Raw genomic sequence first — 22,876 nt, forward strand, 5'->3', positions numbered from 1 at the left:
CATTACACCTAAAATTCTTTTTTAATTACACAAAAAAATCAATCCCAAATTTACGGCCTAAAATGAAAAGTGCGAGTAGCATGGGACGGAGGGACTAATAAATAAGTTGTTTATTTCAGATAAAGGAAAATAAAAAGAAAAAGGTAAAATTGAGTAGTCACTATACTAACACTTGCACAAAACAGTCGAAACAAAATGGGCAATGTGTGCAGAGATTTGGGAAAAACCAGAGACTATTTTTAAGCGAAACTAAAATATCATAGTATATCATATTTGAAGTTCACTCTTTCTTTAAACGCAAATGGAAATACATAATATTCCCGATAACAAATCTACTGTATATAAAAAATAATACTACTACTAATATACTTTTTTATCTAGGCCTCTCTCTATTTTAAAATTGTTTTGCTGGTTTTGTCCCAGGCTTGTCTGCTACTATTTCTTTTCATGCTCACATCTCCCTCCTTTTATTGTTTTATGTACTCACCAAATTTAAATTGCCATCAATTCAAGAGGCACCATTTTGATCCAACTTCCTCCTTTTACTTTTATAGCTCAAACATGCTGCATTTGGGCTATAAGACGGTGGTGACGATGGCGATGACGATGAATGTGAGGTAGACATAGCAGCCCCGCTTATTGATACCAAATCTTGAATCAGCTCAAGGCATTTCACCACTTTCCCCTGCATATATATATCAATTCCTGAAAACATACACAAACTAATTGCCCCAATGCACTTCACTCACTCACTACCTTCTCTTGTATGAAACTCTCATCGACGTCCACTTCCCCTGAGACATACAATGCCACTGCTGCAGCTATCTCGGACGGCTTGAACTCCAAGAAGTCAATACCTGCTTTCATTTCACAACCAAACATTGTCATACAAATAACATTAACTTCAAAATGGTGATAAAGATGATCAACACCTTTGATCGTGTCAAGGATGATCTGTTTCGACCTAGTGAGCAACGGCCCTTGTGGGATCCGAGCATCACTTTTTGTTTTCCTCAGGTAGAACTCTATGAAGTTCAATGGAGTGTAAGGGTTGACATTCCAATTCAAGTAGCTCAGCACGAACATCTCCATTCTTTGTATGGTCTTCCCTTCAAACAAGAACTCCGGCTCCCCTGCCTGATCGATTAGCCCACATTGTCATCGATTTGAGTTGCGATCATCAAGTCACGCACAGAAACAACAAAGTTACATAAACTTCACCTGTAAATCGACTAGAGAAGACACGTTAACCTCGTCCGTTTTGGCTGCCAACGATAAGCAAGACACTGCAATCAACTGAATCACCCAATGCTTACCCTTCTGTTTATGCAAACAAAACAGAATCAATCTATCGCCATTACAAACCAAAACGTGAATCGAACTAATGAAATCGTGCATTTTATTTACTCTATTCAATCACATACAGGGAGGCTATACATTGACAGAAACCGATCCAAGTAATTCATTGCTAAATACAAGCAAAATTCTCCAAATTTGTGATGAGCACAAGCCTGCAAAGCACAGAAGAAGAAAGATTCACCTCATGAGTTTCTGAATCCAAAATAGGAAAGGAATACCAAAACTTTGACTAAATAATGAAAGGATCTCAGCCTCAAAGATGGCAATTAAATTAAACATAAATGCAGAAAACCACTTAAAAATTAAATCTTTCACCATTTCTACAGAAGATAATTAGCAAATCAAGAGCCAGAAGACTTAATTTGATCCATAAACCTAAAAAATTCAATCAGATTAATCCCAAAAATAGTTAAATGACAAGCAATTAACCTTGAACATCCAATCAAGAGCCTCCCTTCTGAAACTCAAATCCAACTCCCCACTCCTCAACCTCACGAGATAATCATTTCGAGGCAAATGCTCTCTTTCTCTCTCCACCATCCAACCAATGCATTCCTCTGTGAGAAACGGGAAAGGAATGAATTCTGATCTGCCCTCGGCCTTTCCACCATTGGTTTGATGATTGAAAGTTTCAACGGAATCACCGCCATCAAAGCAAAGGCTTTTGGTTTCTTCATCGCAGAGCAGCAGGTCTGATGCTGTCCCACAGTCAAAGCCTTTGTTTCCAGACATTGAATTGAATATAAAAAATGTGAGTGCCAAGATATCAAAACCTCATAAAGATTGGGTTTTTATGGGGTTTATTGGCTTCTTTATACATGTAAAGATTGGCATTACGCTTCTGCCATTTCTGTGAGGAGGCCCAAAGCGAGGGAAATAAGGGAAGGTGTGAGAGAAAGTGTATATTGTAGAGAGGGAGAGGTGTTGAATAAAGACAGTGTCGTTGAGGAGCTTTATGTAGAAATGAACTTGTGTTTAGAATAAAGTGAAGTGTGGTTCAGGGAAAGAAAGAAGACTAGAGAATTCCAATTGATCCAAAATTAAATATGGAAAATTTAATAAACAAATTTATTTATTTATTTATTTGCAAGAAGATGTTACCATTATTGGATTAGTAGTACAATAAATGAGATTCAATAGTATTCGGCCAACCTAAATCAAGAGATATCAGTGTAACACGCAGTAGTGAGATGAGTCGAATAATCTGTTAAATTTAGAAGATTATAATTGTAAATTTCTAGTCTGATAAAATTATTTTTTATTAGCCCACAATATGAGTAGGGCTGATAAAAAATCCAATGAATTGACCCGATAGATTGGACCTATGTGCTAAAAACATATGTACAACATTTGTCTCATAATTCTCGCAGTTTTCTTTTTCGGTCTTTCCCAAACTACCTGCACTATATCTATTTTAAGTAAAAATTAAGGTATTTAATTAAAATATTAGAAATAATAAAGTGTTTTCTTATTAATTATTCTATTATTAAATATACTTTTTATTAATATAATACTAATAGATAAATAAATTAGAAAATTCAAATTCACTATAAGAAATATTTAAATTTCTTATGCATGCTTTAAAATTTCTCAAAATATACTTCTGTTTTATTTTATTTATACAAATCTTAAATTAATATTAATCAAATTTGTGTTTAAACATACTACTTCTATATCTTAAAATTATCATAGTTAAATGTTTTACATCCTATAAATATAACTAATTTTCATCATTATGTATCGAATTGATCGTATGTTAATTTTATCGGTAGCCGGCCGATTAGTTCGTTGGGCTATCCTGAAACCCAAACCTTTATGGTTAGAATTGAATATTTATAACCAGATCAAAATTATAATCCAATTAGCATGCATTTGACTTACCCATAACCCGAGTAAAATTGGCTTGAAACCCTCTGGATTGATCCAATTGACAACCCTACTCAAATATATAAACCAAATCTAAAATCATCCAGTGACAAGTTAAACTAAACAAGATTCTTTTTTAATTTTTAGTTATATTTTAATTTTATCTAAAGACCGAGTCATGGACTTGAAACCAAATTTTGTACTTGGAAAATAATTGACAGATTAGAAAATGAGTCTTGGGATGGGATGGCGAATATTGAACTTTGATATTTGGTTGTTTTATGACCATTTTGCCTTGAATAGATTATTGTTTTTATATTGATGTGAAACGCACAAAACCAAATTGTGAAGGGCGAGAGTAACTTGTCAATTAGATTGATTAAAATGAGTAAACTCAGTAATATTCAAGATGTACATTCATATGTTCACAAAAAACTAATTCAATTTTTTTTTGGTTAGTTGCAAAATTAGTCTTTATGAAAATTTTCTCACTATTATTTTTCTCCTTCTCTTTTATTTATTCTACTTTTTCTGTCTCATGTTGTATTAATTACACATTAATGATCATCATTCACAAATTGAACTACTTATGAACATAAGGATGATAAATACAAACTCATACTCAAGTGCTCATATTTTACAAATTTATTGATTGAGAACTAAGCATCCGATCAACTCATTAGCACACTACAAGATGTTGGGGAATGGAGCCCTTAAGTCCCCACAAACAATTTTGTTAAAATTTTCATTTAATATAAAGTTATTTGGATTATTATCATGGATCACTAAGGTTATTAACTTTAATCAAGAATGATGTCCACATTTCTATTCAAATATTAATAGTTTAAATATTTAATTATAAAAAAAAATTAAAGGATAAAGAAAGAAGAAAACTGAAAAGGTAGAAAGTTGATATAAAAATCAAAATCACAAAAAGAACCTAGTAAATGATTTAATATCGTTGCGTGTATCCTCTAAAAGTGCATGTTAGTAGATAAATTAAATTGACAAAAATGTCCTTAATGGAAATATTTTGAAAACTAAAAAACAAAAACGTCATAAAAATGCAAAAGGGTCTCAAATGATATATTTTTATAGTTCACTTCCTCTTATTTAGAAAGAATATCGGCATCTAAACGTCATTAACGTGACTTTAAAAATTCAGTACATTCTTAAACATGCAATCATTATTCTCTCAAAATTTAAAAATATTACACATGCCAAGTCTTCACAATGAGCAGATCAGTTTGCAAGTGCGTATTGATGAATCAAAACCCGATGTTAATGCCAGAATTGAAAAGGAATAAAGACGAGTCGAGCACAAATTTTATAAGAACATATGAAAGGTGGCATGTTTAAGTAGGATATAGATAAGATGAAAATCGAAAAGAGCTTAGGATACTGATTTGTGGAATCTTGCTTGGGTGTAGAAAAATAGTATGCTTCCACCACCAAATTTATAAACTATTTAGAAGAAGGAAGGAGCCATGTCGTGTCATGTGCTTCTACTTGTTTGAGCTAATCTAATCAAGAAATTATTGGGATTTGGAAGGTCGGTTTCGACACCAACATGTATATATAAAACGGTGGAGTATCTAGGTAGAAAATGGGCATATTTTGAGGTGGATCTCATCCACTCTTTTATCACTACTATTTTTATGTTTGAGATTTGAGCTTTCAAGGAATTATCCCTTCACCCACTCCTAGTTGAGAACATACCAACTTCTTTGGGTTAGCTGAGACTCATTGTTTGATTCAATATTAATTATATTTTGTTAAGGAACCCACATTTTGACTTCGGAGTTGAGAATTTACTCCCTTTAGAGGTTAAGTACATATTCTTGTTAAAAATAGGTCACTCACTCACTTCCTTTAAAGGCTTCACCAAAAATAGGAAGATTATCCATTTATATATAGAGGAGTCAAGATCACTATTTTATCGTTATGGAATAAGTTGGGGTATCAATAAGCTCTTGCAATGTGTGGATCGGAATGGTTGTCAAACTTCCACGCATACAGCAAAGAAACTTATCACCGACTTGGATCAACTCTGATACTGTCATAGAAATAGGTAACTCACTCTTTTAAAAGGCCTCATAACAAATGAGTGTTATCTACGCATTTATAGAGAAGTCAAAGTGACCATTTCGAAAACATTCTCTATGATTGAAAATGATAAAAAAAGGAAAAACACAATTTTGATATACTCCCTCCATCCTACAATAATTCCAACTCACTATTTTTTACATTTCTTAAAACCCATGCTCACAGTAGGAGTAACTTCTATTGTGGGACGGAGGAGGTATATTTTTCCACTTCGTTACATGTTTTATACTCCCTTCGTCCAACTTTAGGAGTCCCGGTTGAAATATTTCATAAATGGTAATAGGCCTCACATTCCACTAACCTTTTTCCACTCGCATTTTTTTATAAAACTAATATATAAAAGTAGGACTCACATTCCATTATTTTATTTCATCAACTTTCTTTTACATTTTTTAAAATCCATGTCAAATTCAAAATGGGACTCCTAAAATGAGGGAGGGAGTAGCAAGGATGTTAAAAGTGTCCATGCTACCCATGTTTTCTCATTTTCAATCAAGTTCTTGATGATATTCTAATGAGTATTGACGTAATAAGATTTCTTATTTTGATATTGACGTTATTAATTTTTTCTAAACAACACGAGATTATAAAATGTTGATCACTACATTTGATATTTTTTCCCCTATTCCTTTTCTCTTATACGGCTGAGCAATAAATTTTAGAACCAAGTATAAGCACCCTAAAATTATGCGAGTACCTTTGTCCCTCACTAATTAGCATTTCTAGGCACGGACACACTGACACCACCTATATATCTTAACATTAATAGAAATTAGTAGTATAATTTAAATTTATAGCTTAAAATCTATGATTAATCACATATACGAGCAGCTCGGATCCAAAGCATGTATCAAAATATAAATTGCAGTGGTGGGCATCATCAACAATTGAATATCCCTTATAATTTCTTATAACCAACAACTTTATCACTTACTTATTCACTGTCTTCCACAATTTATGAATTTTATTTCTGATTTATATGATTTTTCTTATTTCATATTATTCAAATTAAAATTTACAGAATTAAACTAAAAAATACTCCTACTATATAACCAAAATTTTAAAAAATTTATAATTAAAGACTAAACTGTCTTAATATAATAAAGGAAACAACAAAATAACAGAAAAACACAAACACAAACACACCCGCAAACAAAAAATATACCCATAAACACACGAAGATGACAATGAATTAATTACCTTCAGCAGTAGAAAGAAACTCAGATAGCAGGCTCTGCATATCTTTGTAATTGCAAGATAAAACTGAATGTAACATCACTAACCTTTCTGCTTCTCTCCACGAATCTTCCCTGCATCGATCAAATGTTATTGCATTCCAATAAAATCACAAATCAACAAACTTACAGAGGAAAAGACACCTGCAACATAGATTAGTCACTACTTCTGGTGTTCTGATAAATTGTCATTTAGAACAAAAATAATCAAAAGTCATCTTCATTTTCGGGCTCAGTGGCATAGGTTCCACGTTAAATGTCAACGTAATAGCTGCATATGAAGAAGCCATCTAGACATGAGGGAGAATAACAAAGATGCTTCCACCTAAACATGACGACCATGTATTGGACTGGATCGTATCACATTTACTTTCTTACTAGTACATTTTATGAAGCACTAGAAAGGGAGAATTGAATTATCCGAGTCTTGATACACATTAGAAACCTCAGAGCCCTTTTCCGTCCTATATATGCAAATTACAGATGGATTATGACATTCAAGCCCACCTCCTTGAGGAGCAGATAAAGCCACTGACTCAAGCCTCATCGAGTTGGTCCTGCAAACCCCACCCAAGAGGAGCACAGAGATAGAAAACCAAGTTAATTGATTTGCATTACGTACCAGATATTGAACACACACACAAGAGAAACAAGTTCAAAGGGGGAGGGAGGGGGGGTTCTCGACAATTTTTAAAATAGTTCAGAATTTGCGAGTGCATGAAGTGTTAATAAGATCGGCTATGTTTCTAACGGCAAGACAGCAAGCCAATAAAAAAGGAGGTCCCATCTCTTGTTATAGCAATTTTATGAATAGACCAGGTAGGTTGTTCGACAAACAAGAACATATGTCGACCTACTCGAAAAGTAAGAAAGACCATCTCAACCTAAATTATTTGCCAGTCTAAGCACATCCTTACAACATATACTATAAAACAAAAGTTGGACCAGATTTTCATTGGCCACAAGCGATTTAACATTTTTTGAGGTTATATTTATCAATGAATCAAATTCTATATATATATTAATGGAGAAGCTAGCAAATTTCAACAGAGTATTAACAAAAGCAAACATGCCAGAGAAACTCAAGTAGTATCTATTAGAAATGGGCCACTCACCCCTTAAAAGGCCTCATAAGGGGGAGGGTTATCCACACTTATATAGGTGAGCTAGGATCGTTACCAAGTCGATGTGGGACAAGAATTATGAATTTTAACACGCCCCCTCACGTGTGGGCCGAAATGACACATCGGACTTCCATCACGTGGGTAGGCAAGAGAAGAGATAAAGAGATATAATCCATCATCGACTTGGGCCCGCTCTGATACCATATTAGAAATGAGTCACTCACCCCTTAAAAGGCCTCATAAGGGGGAGGGTTATCCACACTTATATAGATTAGATGGGATCTTTACCAAGTCGATGTGGGACGGAATTTTTAGAGAATTTAACACGCCCCCTCACGTGTGGGCTGAAAGGACATCGGTCTTCCACTCGTGAGGTAGATAAGAGATAAAGAATCCGGCCCACTCGTGAGGTAGATAAGAGATAAAGAGAAAACCATCATCGACTTGGGTCCGCTCTGATACCATATTAGAAATGAGTCACTCACCCCTTAAAAGGCCTCATAAGGGGGAGGGTTATCTACACTTATATAGGTGAGCTAGGATCGTTACCAAGACGATGTGGGACAAGTATTATGAATTTTAACAGTATCAGATGAGCATGAAAGATGTACATGCAAAATACCTTTTTGCTTGCATTTTTTTTGTGTAATGGTAAGATTAGAGATATGCATTATTTCAAAGATTAAGAGATATTACTAGTATTCATTTCGAAGGAAAAATGTTGTTTTTTGATTCAATCAACTGACTGTATCATAAATTGGCAAAACTTTTGATATACATTTTTTATTACTCTCCATCCCATTCTAAGTGACACATTTTCCTTTTTGGATGTCCCACTCTAAATGAACATTTCTAGAATATAGAAACATCACTCTCTCTACTTTTTCCCTCTCTTACTTGATTCTCTCCACTTACTCACAAAACAACACTACATAAAATTCCGTGCCGTATTAGAAATGATCCACTTAGAGTGGGACGCAAAGAGTAAAATCTAATCAAAGAGCGAAAAGCTAAATAAGGTTAACCCTTATAAACAACTAAAAAGAGGATGCAGAGAGAAAAGAATACTCCCTTCGTCCCACAATAAGTGTCATATTTTGTCATTTCGGTCCGTCCCCCAATAAGAGTCATATTTCACTTTTACCATAAATGGTAAGTAGGTCCCACACTTCACTCACATTTTAATATTTTATCATATAACCAATATAAAAAGTGGACTCATATTCCACTAACTTTTCCAACTCAATATTCTTTACATTTCTTAAAACCCATGCACACACCAAATGTGACTCCTATTGTGGGACGGATGGAGTATGATTTAGTTAGACTAAAAGTCTAACTCAAACTCGAGAAATTCCATGTCTCAAACTCAATACACTGGACTGGAAGGAAAACAATGAACCACATTTGCCACAGTAGACAGAAATTAATTATCATTTACTAAAGTGCCAAACGGCAGCATACGCAAAAGAGGTCATTACACACAAAATTCACATAGATATTTAAAGACAGTCATTCCAGATTAAATAGAAATGTGATAAAAATGACAGAATAAAAGCAGGAAAGTTCGACAAGTGATTAAAGAGCTGAACTATACTAAAATCCACTACGTGCCCATAATTAAAATGTCATTCTTACGGGTAATCTAGTTGTTTCCTACCTGCATATCTGATGTCCAGAGAGTGAGATTGTCTCTCAGAAGTTGCATGATAAGAGTGCTATCCTTGTAGGACTCTTCACCCAAAGTGTCTAACTCAGCAATAGCTTCCTCAAAAGCCTATATAGCATGAACAAGTCACATAATGTCCAAGCAAAATATGATTCGCCAACAAGATCAAGAACTAAACGACATGCAAAGCCAATTGATTTACAACCAACGCTCTATTTCATGACCTATCAACAGTTAAATTCAGGATCAGAAAAGCAGTAACAGTTGTCGGTTTAAGGTAATAGAAATGATAGACGAAAAAGGGCAATTAACTGAAACTTCAGTCTGGCATATTTTCTGATACCAATCTAAGCGGTGTAATTTGTAAATGCATTGTGACAATTATATGATCTCTCTTCGATATGGTACGCAGGGAAATAGATTTAGTTTTACTGCAGAGAGTGAAACACGTGGATAGTCGGATAGATAAAATGTCCAAGGGAGGGAACAATCCGTTCTGTAAGAGTAATCAAACAAGATTACATCAAAGTTTCAGTCAACTAGAGGTGAACTGAGATCCTATACTTGACATTTTTGCAATATAAGAAACGTATATACTTCTTAGAGCGTAAAGAAAGACTGGGAAAATATGGAGAACAATTCAATAAACCTGTTTGGCCATGCTGCAAGCCTTCTCTGATGAATTCAGAATTTCATAGTAAAACACCGAGAAGTTGAGCGCCAAACCCAACCGTATAGGATGTGTGGGAGCAAGATCAGCTAGTGCAATTTCCTATTCACATCGATCATCAACAGAAGACAAATTACCAAATAGAAATACAGAGCTTTAAAATTGAACCAAAACACCAATTGAAAAGTAAATCAATAAATTAATACAGAAATGAATAGGCCTAAAATCTGACACCAAAAGCCCTAATTAAAGGAAGTAGGATACCTGAGCGGCTGTGTAAGCGAGCATAGTATTGTCAGCCGCCTCCTTGCGCTCATCGTCAACCTTAAATTCGGCGAGATAGCGATGGTAATCTCCCTTCATCTTCAAATAGAAGATCTTAGACTCGCTGGAGGCGGCGGAGGGGATGAGGCAGTTGGAGAGGAGGTTGAGAATGCCGGCGCAGACATGGGAGAGCTCGGCCTCGACTTTAGATCTGTAGTCCTTGACGAGGGGGACGTGGTCGTCGTTCTTCCGAGCCTCCTCTTTCTGCTCAATGGAGCTGACGATGCGCCAGGCGGCGCGGACGGAGCCGACGACGTTCTTGTAGGCAACTGAGAGGAGGCTGCGCTCCTCGACGGAGAGCTCGGTGGCGGGGGCGCTGGCGACGAGTTTGTCCATGAATTGAACCATCTCTTCGTAGCGTTCGGCTTGCTCTGCTAGCTTCGCCATGTAGAGGTATTGTTCTCTGCTCAGAGCCATCGGAAAACTAGTGAGCCACACAGAAATTGGGGGTTTTGATTTGTGTGAATTTGGGGAAGGGAATTTCGAAGAGTGAATATACGATAGCTAATACTCCGTCCCACAGTAAAAAAAATTCTGATGACTATCTACTCTCTCGGTCCTATAAAAATGTCTCACTTTCCTTTTTAGTTTGTCCCATTAAAGATGTTACATTATATTTTCTCTTACAATAATATAAATATTATATTTTCTCTTTCCACGTAACACATAAAATAAAACCTCCCAAAATCTCATGTTCCATAAGTATGATATCTTTTATGCGGAGGGAATACTACTTAGTCCGTGAACTTTAGGGTTTAAGTAGAAAATTGTGTCTAATTATAGAAATCTAAGCTAACAATAATAATATTGTGCACATCACTCTCTACTGATACTAATATTTTTACTGTTCTTTTTTCCCGTGCCTCTTATTTTATCAGCTAATATTAACCTCATGCGATGCACCATCATACTAAATTCATATTCTCATTTAATTAATTAAATTAAAAAGAATTTCTTTATCCAATCAAAATAAGAAAAAATGTCATGTAGTAAAAAAAGTATACTCCCCTATCCCATCAAAGATGATTCATTTTCATTTTTAATTTGTCTCAATCAAGATGGCTATTACTAAAAAAACAAAAAACAAAAACATATTTATCTCTAATTTATTACTTCTCTTACTTTATTCTCTCCACTTAACACATAAAATAAAATTATATAAAATCTCGTATAGCCTAAAAATATGGCCATGTTTCTTAGAATGAAAAGTGTATATAATAATCAATTAAAAAAGTATAGATATAAATTTGAATAAGTTTAAACTAAATCAATACGTTCAACTAAAATACTTTTGATCTCTATTACAAATAAAGCAATCATACGTTATCAACAGCCAATTCTATACCTAAAACATCATCTAATACTACTATATAATTCTACTATCAAATAAAATAAATTACTCATATTTATAGATAGAGAAATTAGCATAAAACATTCTTACTACATTTCCAAATGTGAGCAATAGATCAATTACTTTTAAGTTTTGAGATTTTTTAATTTTTAACGGACTAAAATTAATTCAAATAATAAATTATTCATTATTTACTAAACTTATTTGAGAAGCCAATGACTTTGTATCGTATTGGATAATGATGTTGACCAATAATTTTTACTGACTTTGTTCGCGAATAGAAATGTCGTTTCTCTATTTCGGTATGTCCGCGAATAGGAGAGTCGGGTTCACTTTTACTATAAATGATACTCTCATCTATATTGTTCTTCATGTTACTTTATTTTCTTTCCACTTTAACTATTTATTATTATTTATTCTTAAAACACGGATGAATGGAGTAGTTTTTATAATAACCAATGATCATAATTCCCTCCAAATTTGAAAGATATTAAATAATCTCAAAACTCTCTTTATAATACATCTAGTATAGATATAGATTATGCATTACAACCAAAAAAGTTAATACTCCCTCCGCCTGACATTAAACGTCACACTTTGAATCCATGCAGATTTTAATAAATATGATTAAAAGTGTATTGAAAAAGTTAGTGAAATGGAGTCCTACTTTATATATTAGTTTTATAATAAAATAAAATGTGATGAGATGAGTTAGTAGAATGTGGAGTCCATTACCAAAAATAGTAAAAAGTTAGTATGACAAGTATTGGTAGACGAATCGAAAAGAAAACTAGTGACAAGTAATGGCAGACAAAGAGAGTACTTTTCAAGGACAGAGAAAGTACTAATATAATTCCAATATTACTACATTAAATTTTCTCTAATGTCATTTGGTTGGAATTTACCCGATCATTGTATCTTTTTCCTCTATTATCACGGTTTACCGAAGTAAAGCCTTACTCCGAGGTGCCCACAGTTCCGAAACCGCGGTTACTGTTTGGAACCGCCAGTTCGGTTTGGAAATTGCTGAACCGGAACCGAACCGGGTGGGTGTTTCGCGGTTACGATTCAGGTTCCAAAACAACCGATTTTGGTTTCGGTTCCGAATCGGCGGTTTTAATAGTTGCAAACCGCCGATTTTTCTTTCTAGTTTGTCCTAAAAATATACTTCTTCAATCCAACAATAAAAGTTACATTTTGTCATTTCGGTCTATCCCACAATAAGAGTCACATTTCACTTTTACCATATATGGTTAGTAGGTCTCACATTCCACTAACTCACTTCACTTACATTCTATTATACAATAAAATAAAAAAGTAGACCATATATTCCACTAACTTTTTCAATCCACTATTCGTTATATTTCTTAGAACCTGTTTCCACACTAAATGTGACTCCTATCGTGGAACAGAGGGAGTATCATATTTTCTTTTTCGAAAAATTCATTCACATATTAATACTATCTAAGTAATATATTTTCTCTATCCACTTAAAGTACAAAACAACATCTCTTTAAATATCGTGCAATCAATAAGTGTGACATCTACCTTGAGACGAGGGAGTAGTATTTTTTTTACTGGCTCGGATTTTAAGAAAATAATGAAAAGGAAAATTGAGAGTATTTTACATGAATAGGATCATCCATAGTCCTTCACTTAAGTTCGATATCCCCATTAACTATTCATGGCCCTACAACTCATCATCTCTCCATCATCCATTATATTCACTATTCATGGATCACACTATTTGATTTCTTTTTTTCTAATTAATTTTAATTTTAATTCAACATTATATTATAATCCTAAAAATGACATTTAAACTGAAAAAATTGAAATTACATAATTGAAATCCTAAAATTATACTTAATTTGTCCCACTGAAGACAACCCACTTTTCCTTTTAGTTTGTCACAACCAAGATGACTCATTACTAAAAATGGAAACACATTTATCTCTATGAAGTGACTGATTGAGTGTGTGAGATATGCGTGTGTGCAGGTGCCGATCAAACAGGTCCAGATGATTAACTTAGTCGCTAGGCCTAGCAAATCGTAAAACTATTTGAATATGTCGTAGGGATACTCTCAATCACTATCAAAACCTTAACCCATTTACTATTGGCTAGTATAGGGTAGTAAGGATCGATCCCACAGAGATGGAAGGGATTAGCAGGTGTTCAGAGGATCTGGAAGGGGTTAGCTGCTGCCCCGCAACTCATGGGTTAAGACTTGTTTAACTACTAGACTCAGAGGAATTTAAAAATAACTAATCTATCTACTAGACCTAGGAAACAGGTAAGGGTACGTGTGCATGCATGATTGACGGATATGAAGTTAACTAAAGGAATGAGATAACTAAACTACTGGGTCAAGCAAACGGGTTTCCGAAAACTGCTAAACAATACGTAAACATGCAGTGGGGGGCATTTTCCCGATTTAGCTACGATGACAGAAAAGCTGCAGAAATGTAAACTACGGCCAGTGACAAATCAGACTTCTAACTAACTTATACCTTCATCTTCTTCAACGAGCTAAGTAAACAGAAACGAAAACAGGGCATCAAATATATGAAAACAGAGCAATCTCAGATCATACTTCAAACATTACGATTAAGCACAAAACTACTAGATCTAAACTACTAGGCCGAGCAGAATAAGAAAACAACAGTAAACATTCATAACCATGCAAAATCAGAACATCACGTCTCAGATCCACAACTCCGATCAACAATTCAACTTAGATCAACAAAAAACAACTCCTATACATTCTGATCCATAGTCCTCAATTCAGATTCAACCGATTCAACAACAACTCAACTCCGATCAACCCGATCTCAACTCCAAATCAAACATCAATTGCGAAAAGCATCCAAATCAGTAAAAACCAACAATCAAACACTAAAATCAGCTGAACAGTAAACAGAAACTTCCATAGCCACGAAATTAAGGTTCAACTAAACGCCGAGCTTCCAAAACGATGAAGTCTCGGCTCAAAATGACAGAAAATAAACAATTGTATCTTTTCTCTTCGTAAGGACGGTGTTACACCACAGAAACTGAACTAGACTACCACGAATTCCCAGAATTACCCCATTGTTGCTAAGTGCGCACGAAATAAGTGTGTGAAGTGAAGAGGAATGAGCTAAGAGCGAAAAGTGAATGTGTGCGAATGATGATGATGATGCCTCTCTTCATGTTGTGTCTCTATTTATAGTTGAGGCTCTGATTTCTAGGGTACTCTTCTTTGATGATTTTTCACTTTTGCCTTTCCTAGAAGATCCTTCAAAAGATGCTTTTCTGCTTACAGCTGCTCCCGCCTTTGCTCATGTAATCCCCTGGGTCAGGTTGCAAGTTGGCTTCTTCACTCCTTTTCCCTTCGATTTCCTCTGCCTGGTAAAATTTTCATCTGCTTCCCGGGTCTGACAGATTCTCTATGCACCTAAACTTATAAACATGTGTTAGTTCATGAAAATCACAGAATTTAACCCCATAACCAATGCATGAAATAAGCTTTATCAAACTAATCACACTTATATCATACTTGCCCTCAAGTATAAAAGACAAAATAAAGAAATAAGGCAAATTTCGTGCATGGTTATCACTTGACCGACTCTAAAGAAAAGAAACAAACACAAACTCCTAGACCTAGATGCAAAAAGACTTAAACAACAGACGCAACACAGATGAACGAAAACAACAAAACACAGAAAACCAAAATAAGCACAGATGTATAAACTGGTTCAAGTTCTAGCAGTCGTCCCCACAAGCTTAAGGTCAATCCAATCGTCAACAGTCTCAGATTGCTCCCCCTCCCTTCTTCTATCTAGTCAGTTTGTCAGTTCGTCAAGATAACCTCTATTTTCACTAATTGTTTGATTCACTCGGTCACTCATTCCTCACCAGAAACGTTAGGACCATTCACTACTCGGTCACTCATTCCTCACCAGAAACGTTAGGACCATTCACTCATTTATGCTTTTGCCATATCAATGATGCCTTGGGTTCTACTGACACAGAAAAAGCTCCTTAAGGTCTTTATTTTGATTGTAACGGGCCAGGGGATTGTAATGTATATAGGTGAGAATCCTAGGAGTTCTAAGTTCAAGATATATAAGTACAATTATGTGAAGGACATGTGAACTTAGGGACAAAAGATGGAAACAACCTCCCTATTTACAAATCTAACTTCCAAAATTTGAAGCTGTTCCCTGGCCATTTTAGCCGTATTCCCTAACTATCCTTTGCTGGGTCAGTTTACAATTCTTTTCCTGCCCACCTTTTCTAACTTTCATTTTCTAATTTTTTTCATATTTTCTCCTGGGTCAGGCTATACACTTTTTTCCTTCCCTTTGTTTTCCTCTTTTTTTTCTAATTCTCTCTTTCTTCGTTTTTTCTCAGGTCAGGTTACAACTTTTTCCTACCCATTTTCTTTCTTTCATATATTTTTCCTGGGCCAGGTTGTATGATTCCTGCCCGTTTATTTCCTAACTTTTCTATTTTGTATCTCCCCTGTTTCACATATACGCATGCTTTGACCCAACTGCACTAACTTCTCCCCCTCCCACTTCATTCCTGTTTGTCCCCAAGCGACTCCGATGAAGTGGAAAACAGGGTAGTTAGTGCACAGACAGAAACAACACACAAGAAAATACAAACTTCTCACACTTAGACCAAGAATTGGGCTAAGTGGGAGAAAACACATAGCACAACAAAACATGCAAGAAAACAGATAAGCATGCGAAAAAAAATACTTAAAAGAAAATTACAGAAACGTAAAATTACTTGGTACTAGGAGTTTAATTCTGTGTCTGTCCCTTTTGGGAGCCAGACTTCTGGGATACTTTCTTCTGGTGGTCGACTGACATACTTGGATTTTACATGGTTTTAGAGGGTGGTTTTGTTAGGGTTAGTATACTGAAAAGCATGTTTCGAGCGACTTCGCACGAATAGAATCTTGCTTGCGTACGGAAAAACTCTTCAATCCACTTTTGACCCGACTCAGTATCATTCAAGCAGTTTGCACGAATAGAATCAATATATTATTACATTGTGTTTGCTTGTGCGTTTGTAAGATGTTTTATAAACATTTAAATGCATAAGAACTCAACAATGCCTACTTCTTTTGCTTAGTAAACTGGTCGTGGGCTGCGCTCACTTTATGGTACTACAGTCGATTCTAAGCAATGCTTTGCAAAAGAAAAGAAGAATTTCACAACCTAGATAGGCTTTGGCTACCTATCGTGAAAGGTTGCAATGTCAGTCCGATTATTTCTAAGCCTTATTGAAATAAGATTACGTTGGTGTGGTATAGCATGTCCACTCTTGGAATTAATTACATGTTAATTAATTAAGTCCATAGCAGACTTTAATTAATTAATGGACATTTATATCTTAAGCGCGGGAAATAAATAATAAACAAAATGGAAACCCGGATTACTTGTAATTTCGGATTTGGATGGGGAGTTCAATATTACTTCTATAGTGGCTGCTCGTAATATTCCAATATAAGCTTGTATTAAATTGTGGGTTCAATTTAATTAGTAAAAAGCTAATTGTGGGAGCCCATATCCAAAACCTTCCATAGATCCCTGACTGTGCCCAATATGAACTATTATAAATAGGAGAATAAAGGAGACAGATACAATTTTTAGTGGAAAATTTCGCCCACTCTTATTTTAAAGAGATGGATGATTTTTCCTTAGAATTTCTCCTCCGTGAGATTTTCAGCTCCTCCTCCGTGAGGAATTTCTGTCTTCTTTATTCGAGTCCTAGTGTTTCGATAAGATCAGCCCACCTTGATGTCGAGATACAGTTCGGGACACCAGTAAGATCCGTGGTCTAGTATTGAAGATCATCGTGGAGAAGGCGCGAGCAATCGATGATTCTTTGGAGAATCAACGAGGTAAATTGGCTAACTCCGTAGCAAGCATGCTTTAGGGATTTTTTGTGCTCAAGCATGTTTGAAATTCAAGTTATGAGCATGATACATGTGATAATTACGCGAATAGAATTTATCGAAATAATCTGCTAAATAGATCCGTATATGTGTCTGTTACAACGCATGCTTCCGCTGCCAACCCCTTCAGGTTTTGTATGAATTTGATCATATATCATCTATTATTAGGCGCTTTTATATCTACTTCTATATTATATTGGTATGTTGACCATTTTGTTAAGAATGTGTATAAAAAGGTGCAAAAATAGGTGGATGTGCAGCAGCCTTGGTTTGAGACAATTTTATTGGAGATTTTGAATTCCAATCAACCCTTTATGCATATCATTCTCTTCGTCTTCGAAAGAGCTTCCCGTGGGTATCTTAAACACCTCAATCGGAGCTCTGTAGAAGAAGTTATGGCCGTTTTACAAACATTGCGCTGTCTAGAAAATCTCACGCGGCCGGGTGAATTGTTACCCTATAATTCCACCCGGCCGGGTGTCGCAAATTGAGCGCTGGAAGGTCAGAAACTGGTCGAAAATAATCACCTGGCAGGGTGATTTTTACCCTTTATAATTCCACCCGGCCGGGTACGTTGTTTTGGCGTATTCTTATGCCAAACACGCGATTTTTGATGGGGATTAAAAAGGAGAAAAAGCATAGGGTTCAACTATTCTACACTTACCGCCAAACACACATTCTCTCTCTCTCTCCGAAGAACTCTTGGAAGAAGATTGAAGATTCAAGCTTCAATTCATCCGCCAACTGTAATTCGTATCATGAATTCCATTGTTTTTCTTAGTTTTGGTTTGTTTTCTACCATGAACATGAGTAGCTAAGCACCTTTCATGTAGAATTCTTGGTGAAGATGCATTGATTCATAGTTTTAATCCAATTGATTTCGGTTTATCTTGCTCTTGCAATTGTTTGAATTATTCTTGTACTTTTTCCTATCAATTGATTGATCACCAATTGGGAGTGTTAGGGTTTCTTAGAGTAATTGGGAGATGAAATATTTACTCTTGAAAGAGGAATAATTCACACCTTAATTCAATAGAACTCGGGAGAGTTGAGATTTTGAGTGGGATCATTAGTCTAATCAAACTGTTAGGAGTTAGGTCTAAGAATTAGAAGGGGACTTCAATTATTACACCTAATCTACGGATTTCTCACCTCGGGAGGGGGTTTAATCTAGAATCGTGATTGATTCAACAATTCTGGACACTTTAAATGGTAAATCTATTTCAATTGGGTTAGACTATGAGTTGTGCATCGGATCCTTAAATTCTACATATTTCTCCATCATCTTATACAACTTGCTTAATTGCTTTCTTGTTTAAGTGTTTTAATTTAATCTCTGAATTCATATGCTTTTAGTAGTTGTTAGTTTCAAAACCCAAAATTTCCTGATTGTCTGGATAGTGGTTGAAATTTGTTCGCGGTACTTAGGTTTACACTTAATTGTCTCTGTGGGATACGATATACTCTTGCTTGCTAAATGCTACAATAACCCCGTACACTTGCGGGTATTAATTGGGTAAAATAAAGTTGAGTCAAGTTTTTGGCGCCATTGCCGGAGACAATTTTGTGTTATATAGCTTGATATCATGATAATAATCAAGATTACTACTTTAGATTTTACTGCTATATTTTTCGTTTAATTATTTTTTTGAGTTCTCACATTTGTATTTCTCCTAGTCTGATGGAGAACGAAGAGGGTAACAACGATCCACTACCCCCTCCTCCCACTAATGCTGAGCTTCTACGACAGCTGGAGGAGTTGCGCCAACAGGTCAATTGTGGACCACCTGTGCCTGTGCAAAATCAGTATGTATACCAAGGAATGGCAAACCCAACTGTCCATAACAACATCGCGGCCAACACTTTTGAGCTGAAAAGATGACTGATCCAGATGGTGGAGAACATTGCTTTTAGGGGCAAATCCACAGATGACCCTAACAAGCATATCACCAAGTTCATTCAGATCTGCACACAACGAAGTTGAATGGATTGACAGATGAACAGATTCGACTGAGGCTGTTTCCCTTCTCCCTGGAGGATTCAGCAAAGGACTGGTTGGAGAGTTTGGAGTCGGGTTCTATTAGAACATGGGATGCTATGGTGGAAAAGTTTTTGGAAAAGTTCTATCCCCCGAGTGAGGCTATTAAGAGGCAACATGAAATCATTGCCTTTCAGATGAACCCTGCAGAGAATATTAGAGAAGTATGAGGAAGGTTCAAAGCCTTGATGAAGCGGTGTCCCAACCATGGGTTAACCCCGACAGTGCAAGTCATTACATTCTTCAAAGGGTGCGTGCCTAAAGCACAATGGGAGTTGAATTTGAGCTCAAGTGGAAATCTTCTCAAGAAAGGAGTGAATGAGGCTATGGAAGTGATTGAGGAGCTCGCCTATAATGATGAAGGATGGAGTAATGAGAGGAGTAAGGTGCATAGGGTGGCTTCCACTACAGATCATGATCCAATAAGCATCTTATCCGACAAATTGGATGCTCTTACAATGAAATTTGACTGCATGGTGATGGGGCAGCCCTCTCAAGGACCCCAAAGAGGTGTAGAAGATGTGAACTACGTGCAACAAGGGGGCAACAACAGGTACTATAATAACCCCCGCCCCAACTATCAGGGTGGAGGTTATAATCAGTACGGGAACATGGGGCATCCCAACCTCTCTTATGGGAACCCCAATAATGCTCTGCAACCACCTCAGGGGTTCACAATTAATGATTGAATGGTTAATGATTAAAAGAAGATGACCACAGAGGACATACTCAAGTCCTTCATGATTTAGACTAACAAGGTCATGGAACAGAACAACCAAAGGATGGAGAAAGTTGAATCAGACGTGCAAGGAATGGCCACTCATCTGAAGAATATTGGCATACAGATCAACCAGATTTCCCAAACTGTGAGTGCTAATACTCAACCGGGAAAGTTTCCATCAAATACTATCATCAATCCCAAGGACTGCAAAGCTATACATCTGAGGAGTGGAACAAGCTATGAGGGACCTCCAATGGCATCCGAAAATGAGGATAGAGTAGCAGAAAAGAAAGCTGAAGAGAAGGAATTGGTCGAAGAAAATGAGACTGTGCATATTTCTACTCCACCTAAGGAGAACACGGCTATACATTCACCTACACCACCTACAGCTCATAGTCCAGCTGAAGTGAGGATCCCTTATCCTCAACGTGTTCAGAAGAAGAAGACAGATGCTCAGTTTTCAATGTTCTTAGACATCTTTAGGAAGGTTAACTTGAATATCCCATTGGTGGAGGCACTTCAAGAAATGCATACATATGCAAAGCTCCTAAAAGATGTGCTCTCCAAGAAGAAGAGGTGGACTGACTATGAGACGGTGAACATATCTGAAAACTGTAGTGCCATAATTCAGAAAAAGCTACCGGCCAAGCTTAAAGATCCTGGCAGTTTCAACATCTCATGCGTCATTGGAAATGACAGACATACAAAGGCACGTTGAGATCTGGGGGCGAGCATAAATTTGATGCCATTATCGTTTTTCAGAAAGATGAAGATCGGCACTCTCAAGCCGACAACAATCACATTGCAGATGGAAGATAGAGCTGTCACCTATCCTAAAGGAATTGTTGAAGACGTTCTTGTGATGGTACACGACTTCATATTTCCCATCGATTTTGTAGTGTTAGATATGGAAGAATACGTGAATGTACCACTTATCCTGGGGCGTCCATTCCTTGCAACGGGAAAAGCATTGATAGATATAGCAAATGGAGAGCTCACTCTTCATATGGGCAACAAACGCCACATCTTATCTATCTACAATGTTATGAAGAGTCGTGAGGAAGAGGAACTTGTTATGAAGAAGAAGTGCAAAGCTGTGCATGTTGTAGAGGTCCAAAAGACACAAGAAATTGAGTCCACATTTAGGGATTTTTCTTTGCCGCAGTGGATGTTTGGTTCATGTGGTGGATCAAGTTCTAAAGAAGGGACTGCATTAGATTCAAAAGTGAAGGAGAAGAAAACAAAAGCTGAAAATTCACCCAAAGTGGAAACCAAAATTTCTGATGGAGCTCTGAAAAGTACTTGGTGGAAGAAGAGATTGGCTAGATCATATGCTTCCAAGATTGACAGAAAGTCTAACACCACTAGTTATGGCGTGACATGATGCAGCTCATGGAGGACGTCAAGCCAACGACGATAACCAAAGGCACTGTAGGGGAGGTAACCCCTAGTAGGTACTTTTAATTTTATCGTTTCCGTTTGTTTTTGGTGTGTTTTGTGTTGTTTGCATACCATGTAAGTCTCCCTTCTCCACTAACTTTTCAAACTTATTCTTTGCATAGCTTTGAATTAGTTTGGAGGGATGAAATGGTGGATGAGGACACTAATGAGGCACTTATCTTATTGCTTTATTTTTGCTTTAGATTGATTAGTTGTCTTTTGTTGTTTTTTTTATTTTGTTTTAGGATAGAATTGTTTTGTCTTGAATTGAAATTTTTTTTGTAGTAATTGGGGTGAAGACTAGTCGTCTATGATAAAAGAACCATCCATTTTGAGCTATCACTTGACCATTGACTTGAGAGTTTGAGTAATAGGGTGCATAAGCAACGAATTGCTTGTTTGCCTTGATTCATGCTATTTACCTAAGTGAGATTTTTGAGCCTTCAATTCTTTCATGTGTGTTTTATCATCAATTGTGCATATGTTTCTAGAACTTGCTCCTGGTCTTCTTGAGTCTACATAGTGACCTTAAAGATAGGGGAAGATGTTAGGCTATCGTTGTTAGCCTCATTTTTACCTAAACACTAACCTTAATATATAACATCCTTGATAGCCAAGTTTGAGCCTTAAGCCTTTTCTTTTGTCAACAAGCTAATCAAGTGGGTTGGGAATCCTAGACTCTAAATTTATTGAGATATGAAAAGAAGAGTTGGGAGAGTATAATTGAAAAGAAAAAAAGTTGGGTGAGTTTGTACTTATAAAAAAAGCGTGAACGGAAAAAAAAAAGAAAAAGAAAAAGAAAAAGAAAAAAAGAAGAAGAAAGAAAAAAATTGTATATAGAGAATAATTTGAGGTCTTTGGAAGTTGGGAAGAAATTAGACAAAGTCTAGTTATTATCGAGAAGTGTTTTGAGAATGGTTGAAGTTAAAAGTTGATTGTTGTTATTTCTTTGGATTTTACGTTTTGGGAATTTAAGTCACTTTAGCCAAATATTTCCTCACCTTACCAAAGAGCCTACAT

General features: G+C 36.0%; 3 protein-coding genes across 3 annotated transcripts; 1 reads left to right on the forward strand and 2 right to left on the reverse strand.

The window, feature by feature from the left end:
- Positions 1-290: 290 nt before the first annotated feature.
- On the reverse strand, positions 291-2,850 carry LOC121761831 (cyclin-D4-2-like). Its single transcript, XM_042157513.1, has 6 exons — positions 1,789-2,850; positions 1,425-1,511; positions 1,222-1,320; positions 933-1,137; positions 757-857; positions 291-685 (listed from the first exon to the last, which is right to left on the reverse strand). The coding sequence occupies exons 1-6, from the start codon at positions 2,089-2,091 to the stop codon at positions 509-511; spliced, it is 972 nt and encodes a 323-aa protein (XP_042013447.1). The 5' UTR covers positions 2,092-2,850; the 3' UTR covers positions 291-508.
- Positions 2,851-6,770: 3,920 nt separating this feature from the next.
- On the reverse strand, positions 6,771-10,857 carry LOC121761832 (14-3-3-like protein GF14 kappa). The gene is made up of 4 exons (XM_042157514.1): positions 10,294-10,857; positions 10,009-10,131; positions 9,351-9,467; positions 6,771-7,123 (listed from the first exon to the last, which is right to left on the reverse strand). The coding sequence occupies exons 1-4, from the start codon at positions 10,768-10,770 to the stop codon at positions 7,103-7,105; spliced, it is 738 nt and encodes a 245-aa protein (XP_042013448.1). The 5' UTR covers positions 10,771-10,857; the 3' UTR covers positions 6,771-7,102.
- Positions 10,858-20,456: 9,599 nt separating this feature from the next.
- LOC121760521 lies at positions 20,457-21,134 on the forward strand. Its single transcript, XM_042156178.1, has one exon. The coding sequence runs from the start codon at positions 20,457-20,459 to the stop codon at positions 21,132-21,134; it is 678 nt and encodes a 225-aa protein (XP_042012112.1).
- The last annotated feature ends 1,742 nt before the right edge of the window (positions 21,135-22,876 follow it).

The sequence above is a fragment of the Salvia splendens genome, chromosome 13 (assembly GCF_004379255.2).
Source record: "Salvia splendens isolate huo1 chromosome 13, SspV2, whole genome shotgun sequence".
Lineage (NCBI taxonomy): Eukaryota > Viridiplantae > Streptophyta > Magnoliopsida > Lamiales > Lamiaceae > Salvia > Salvia splendens.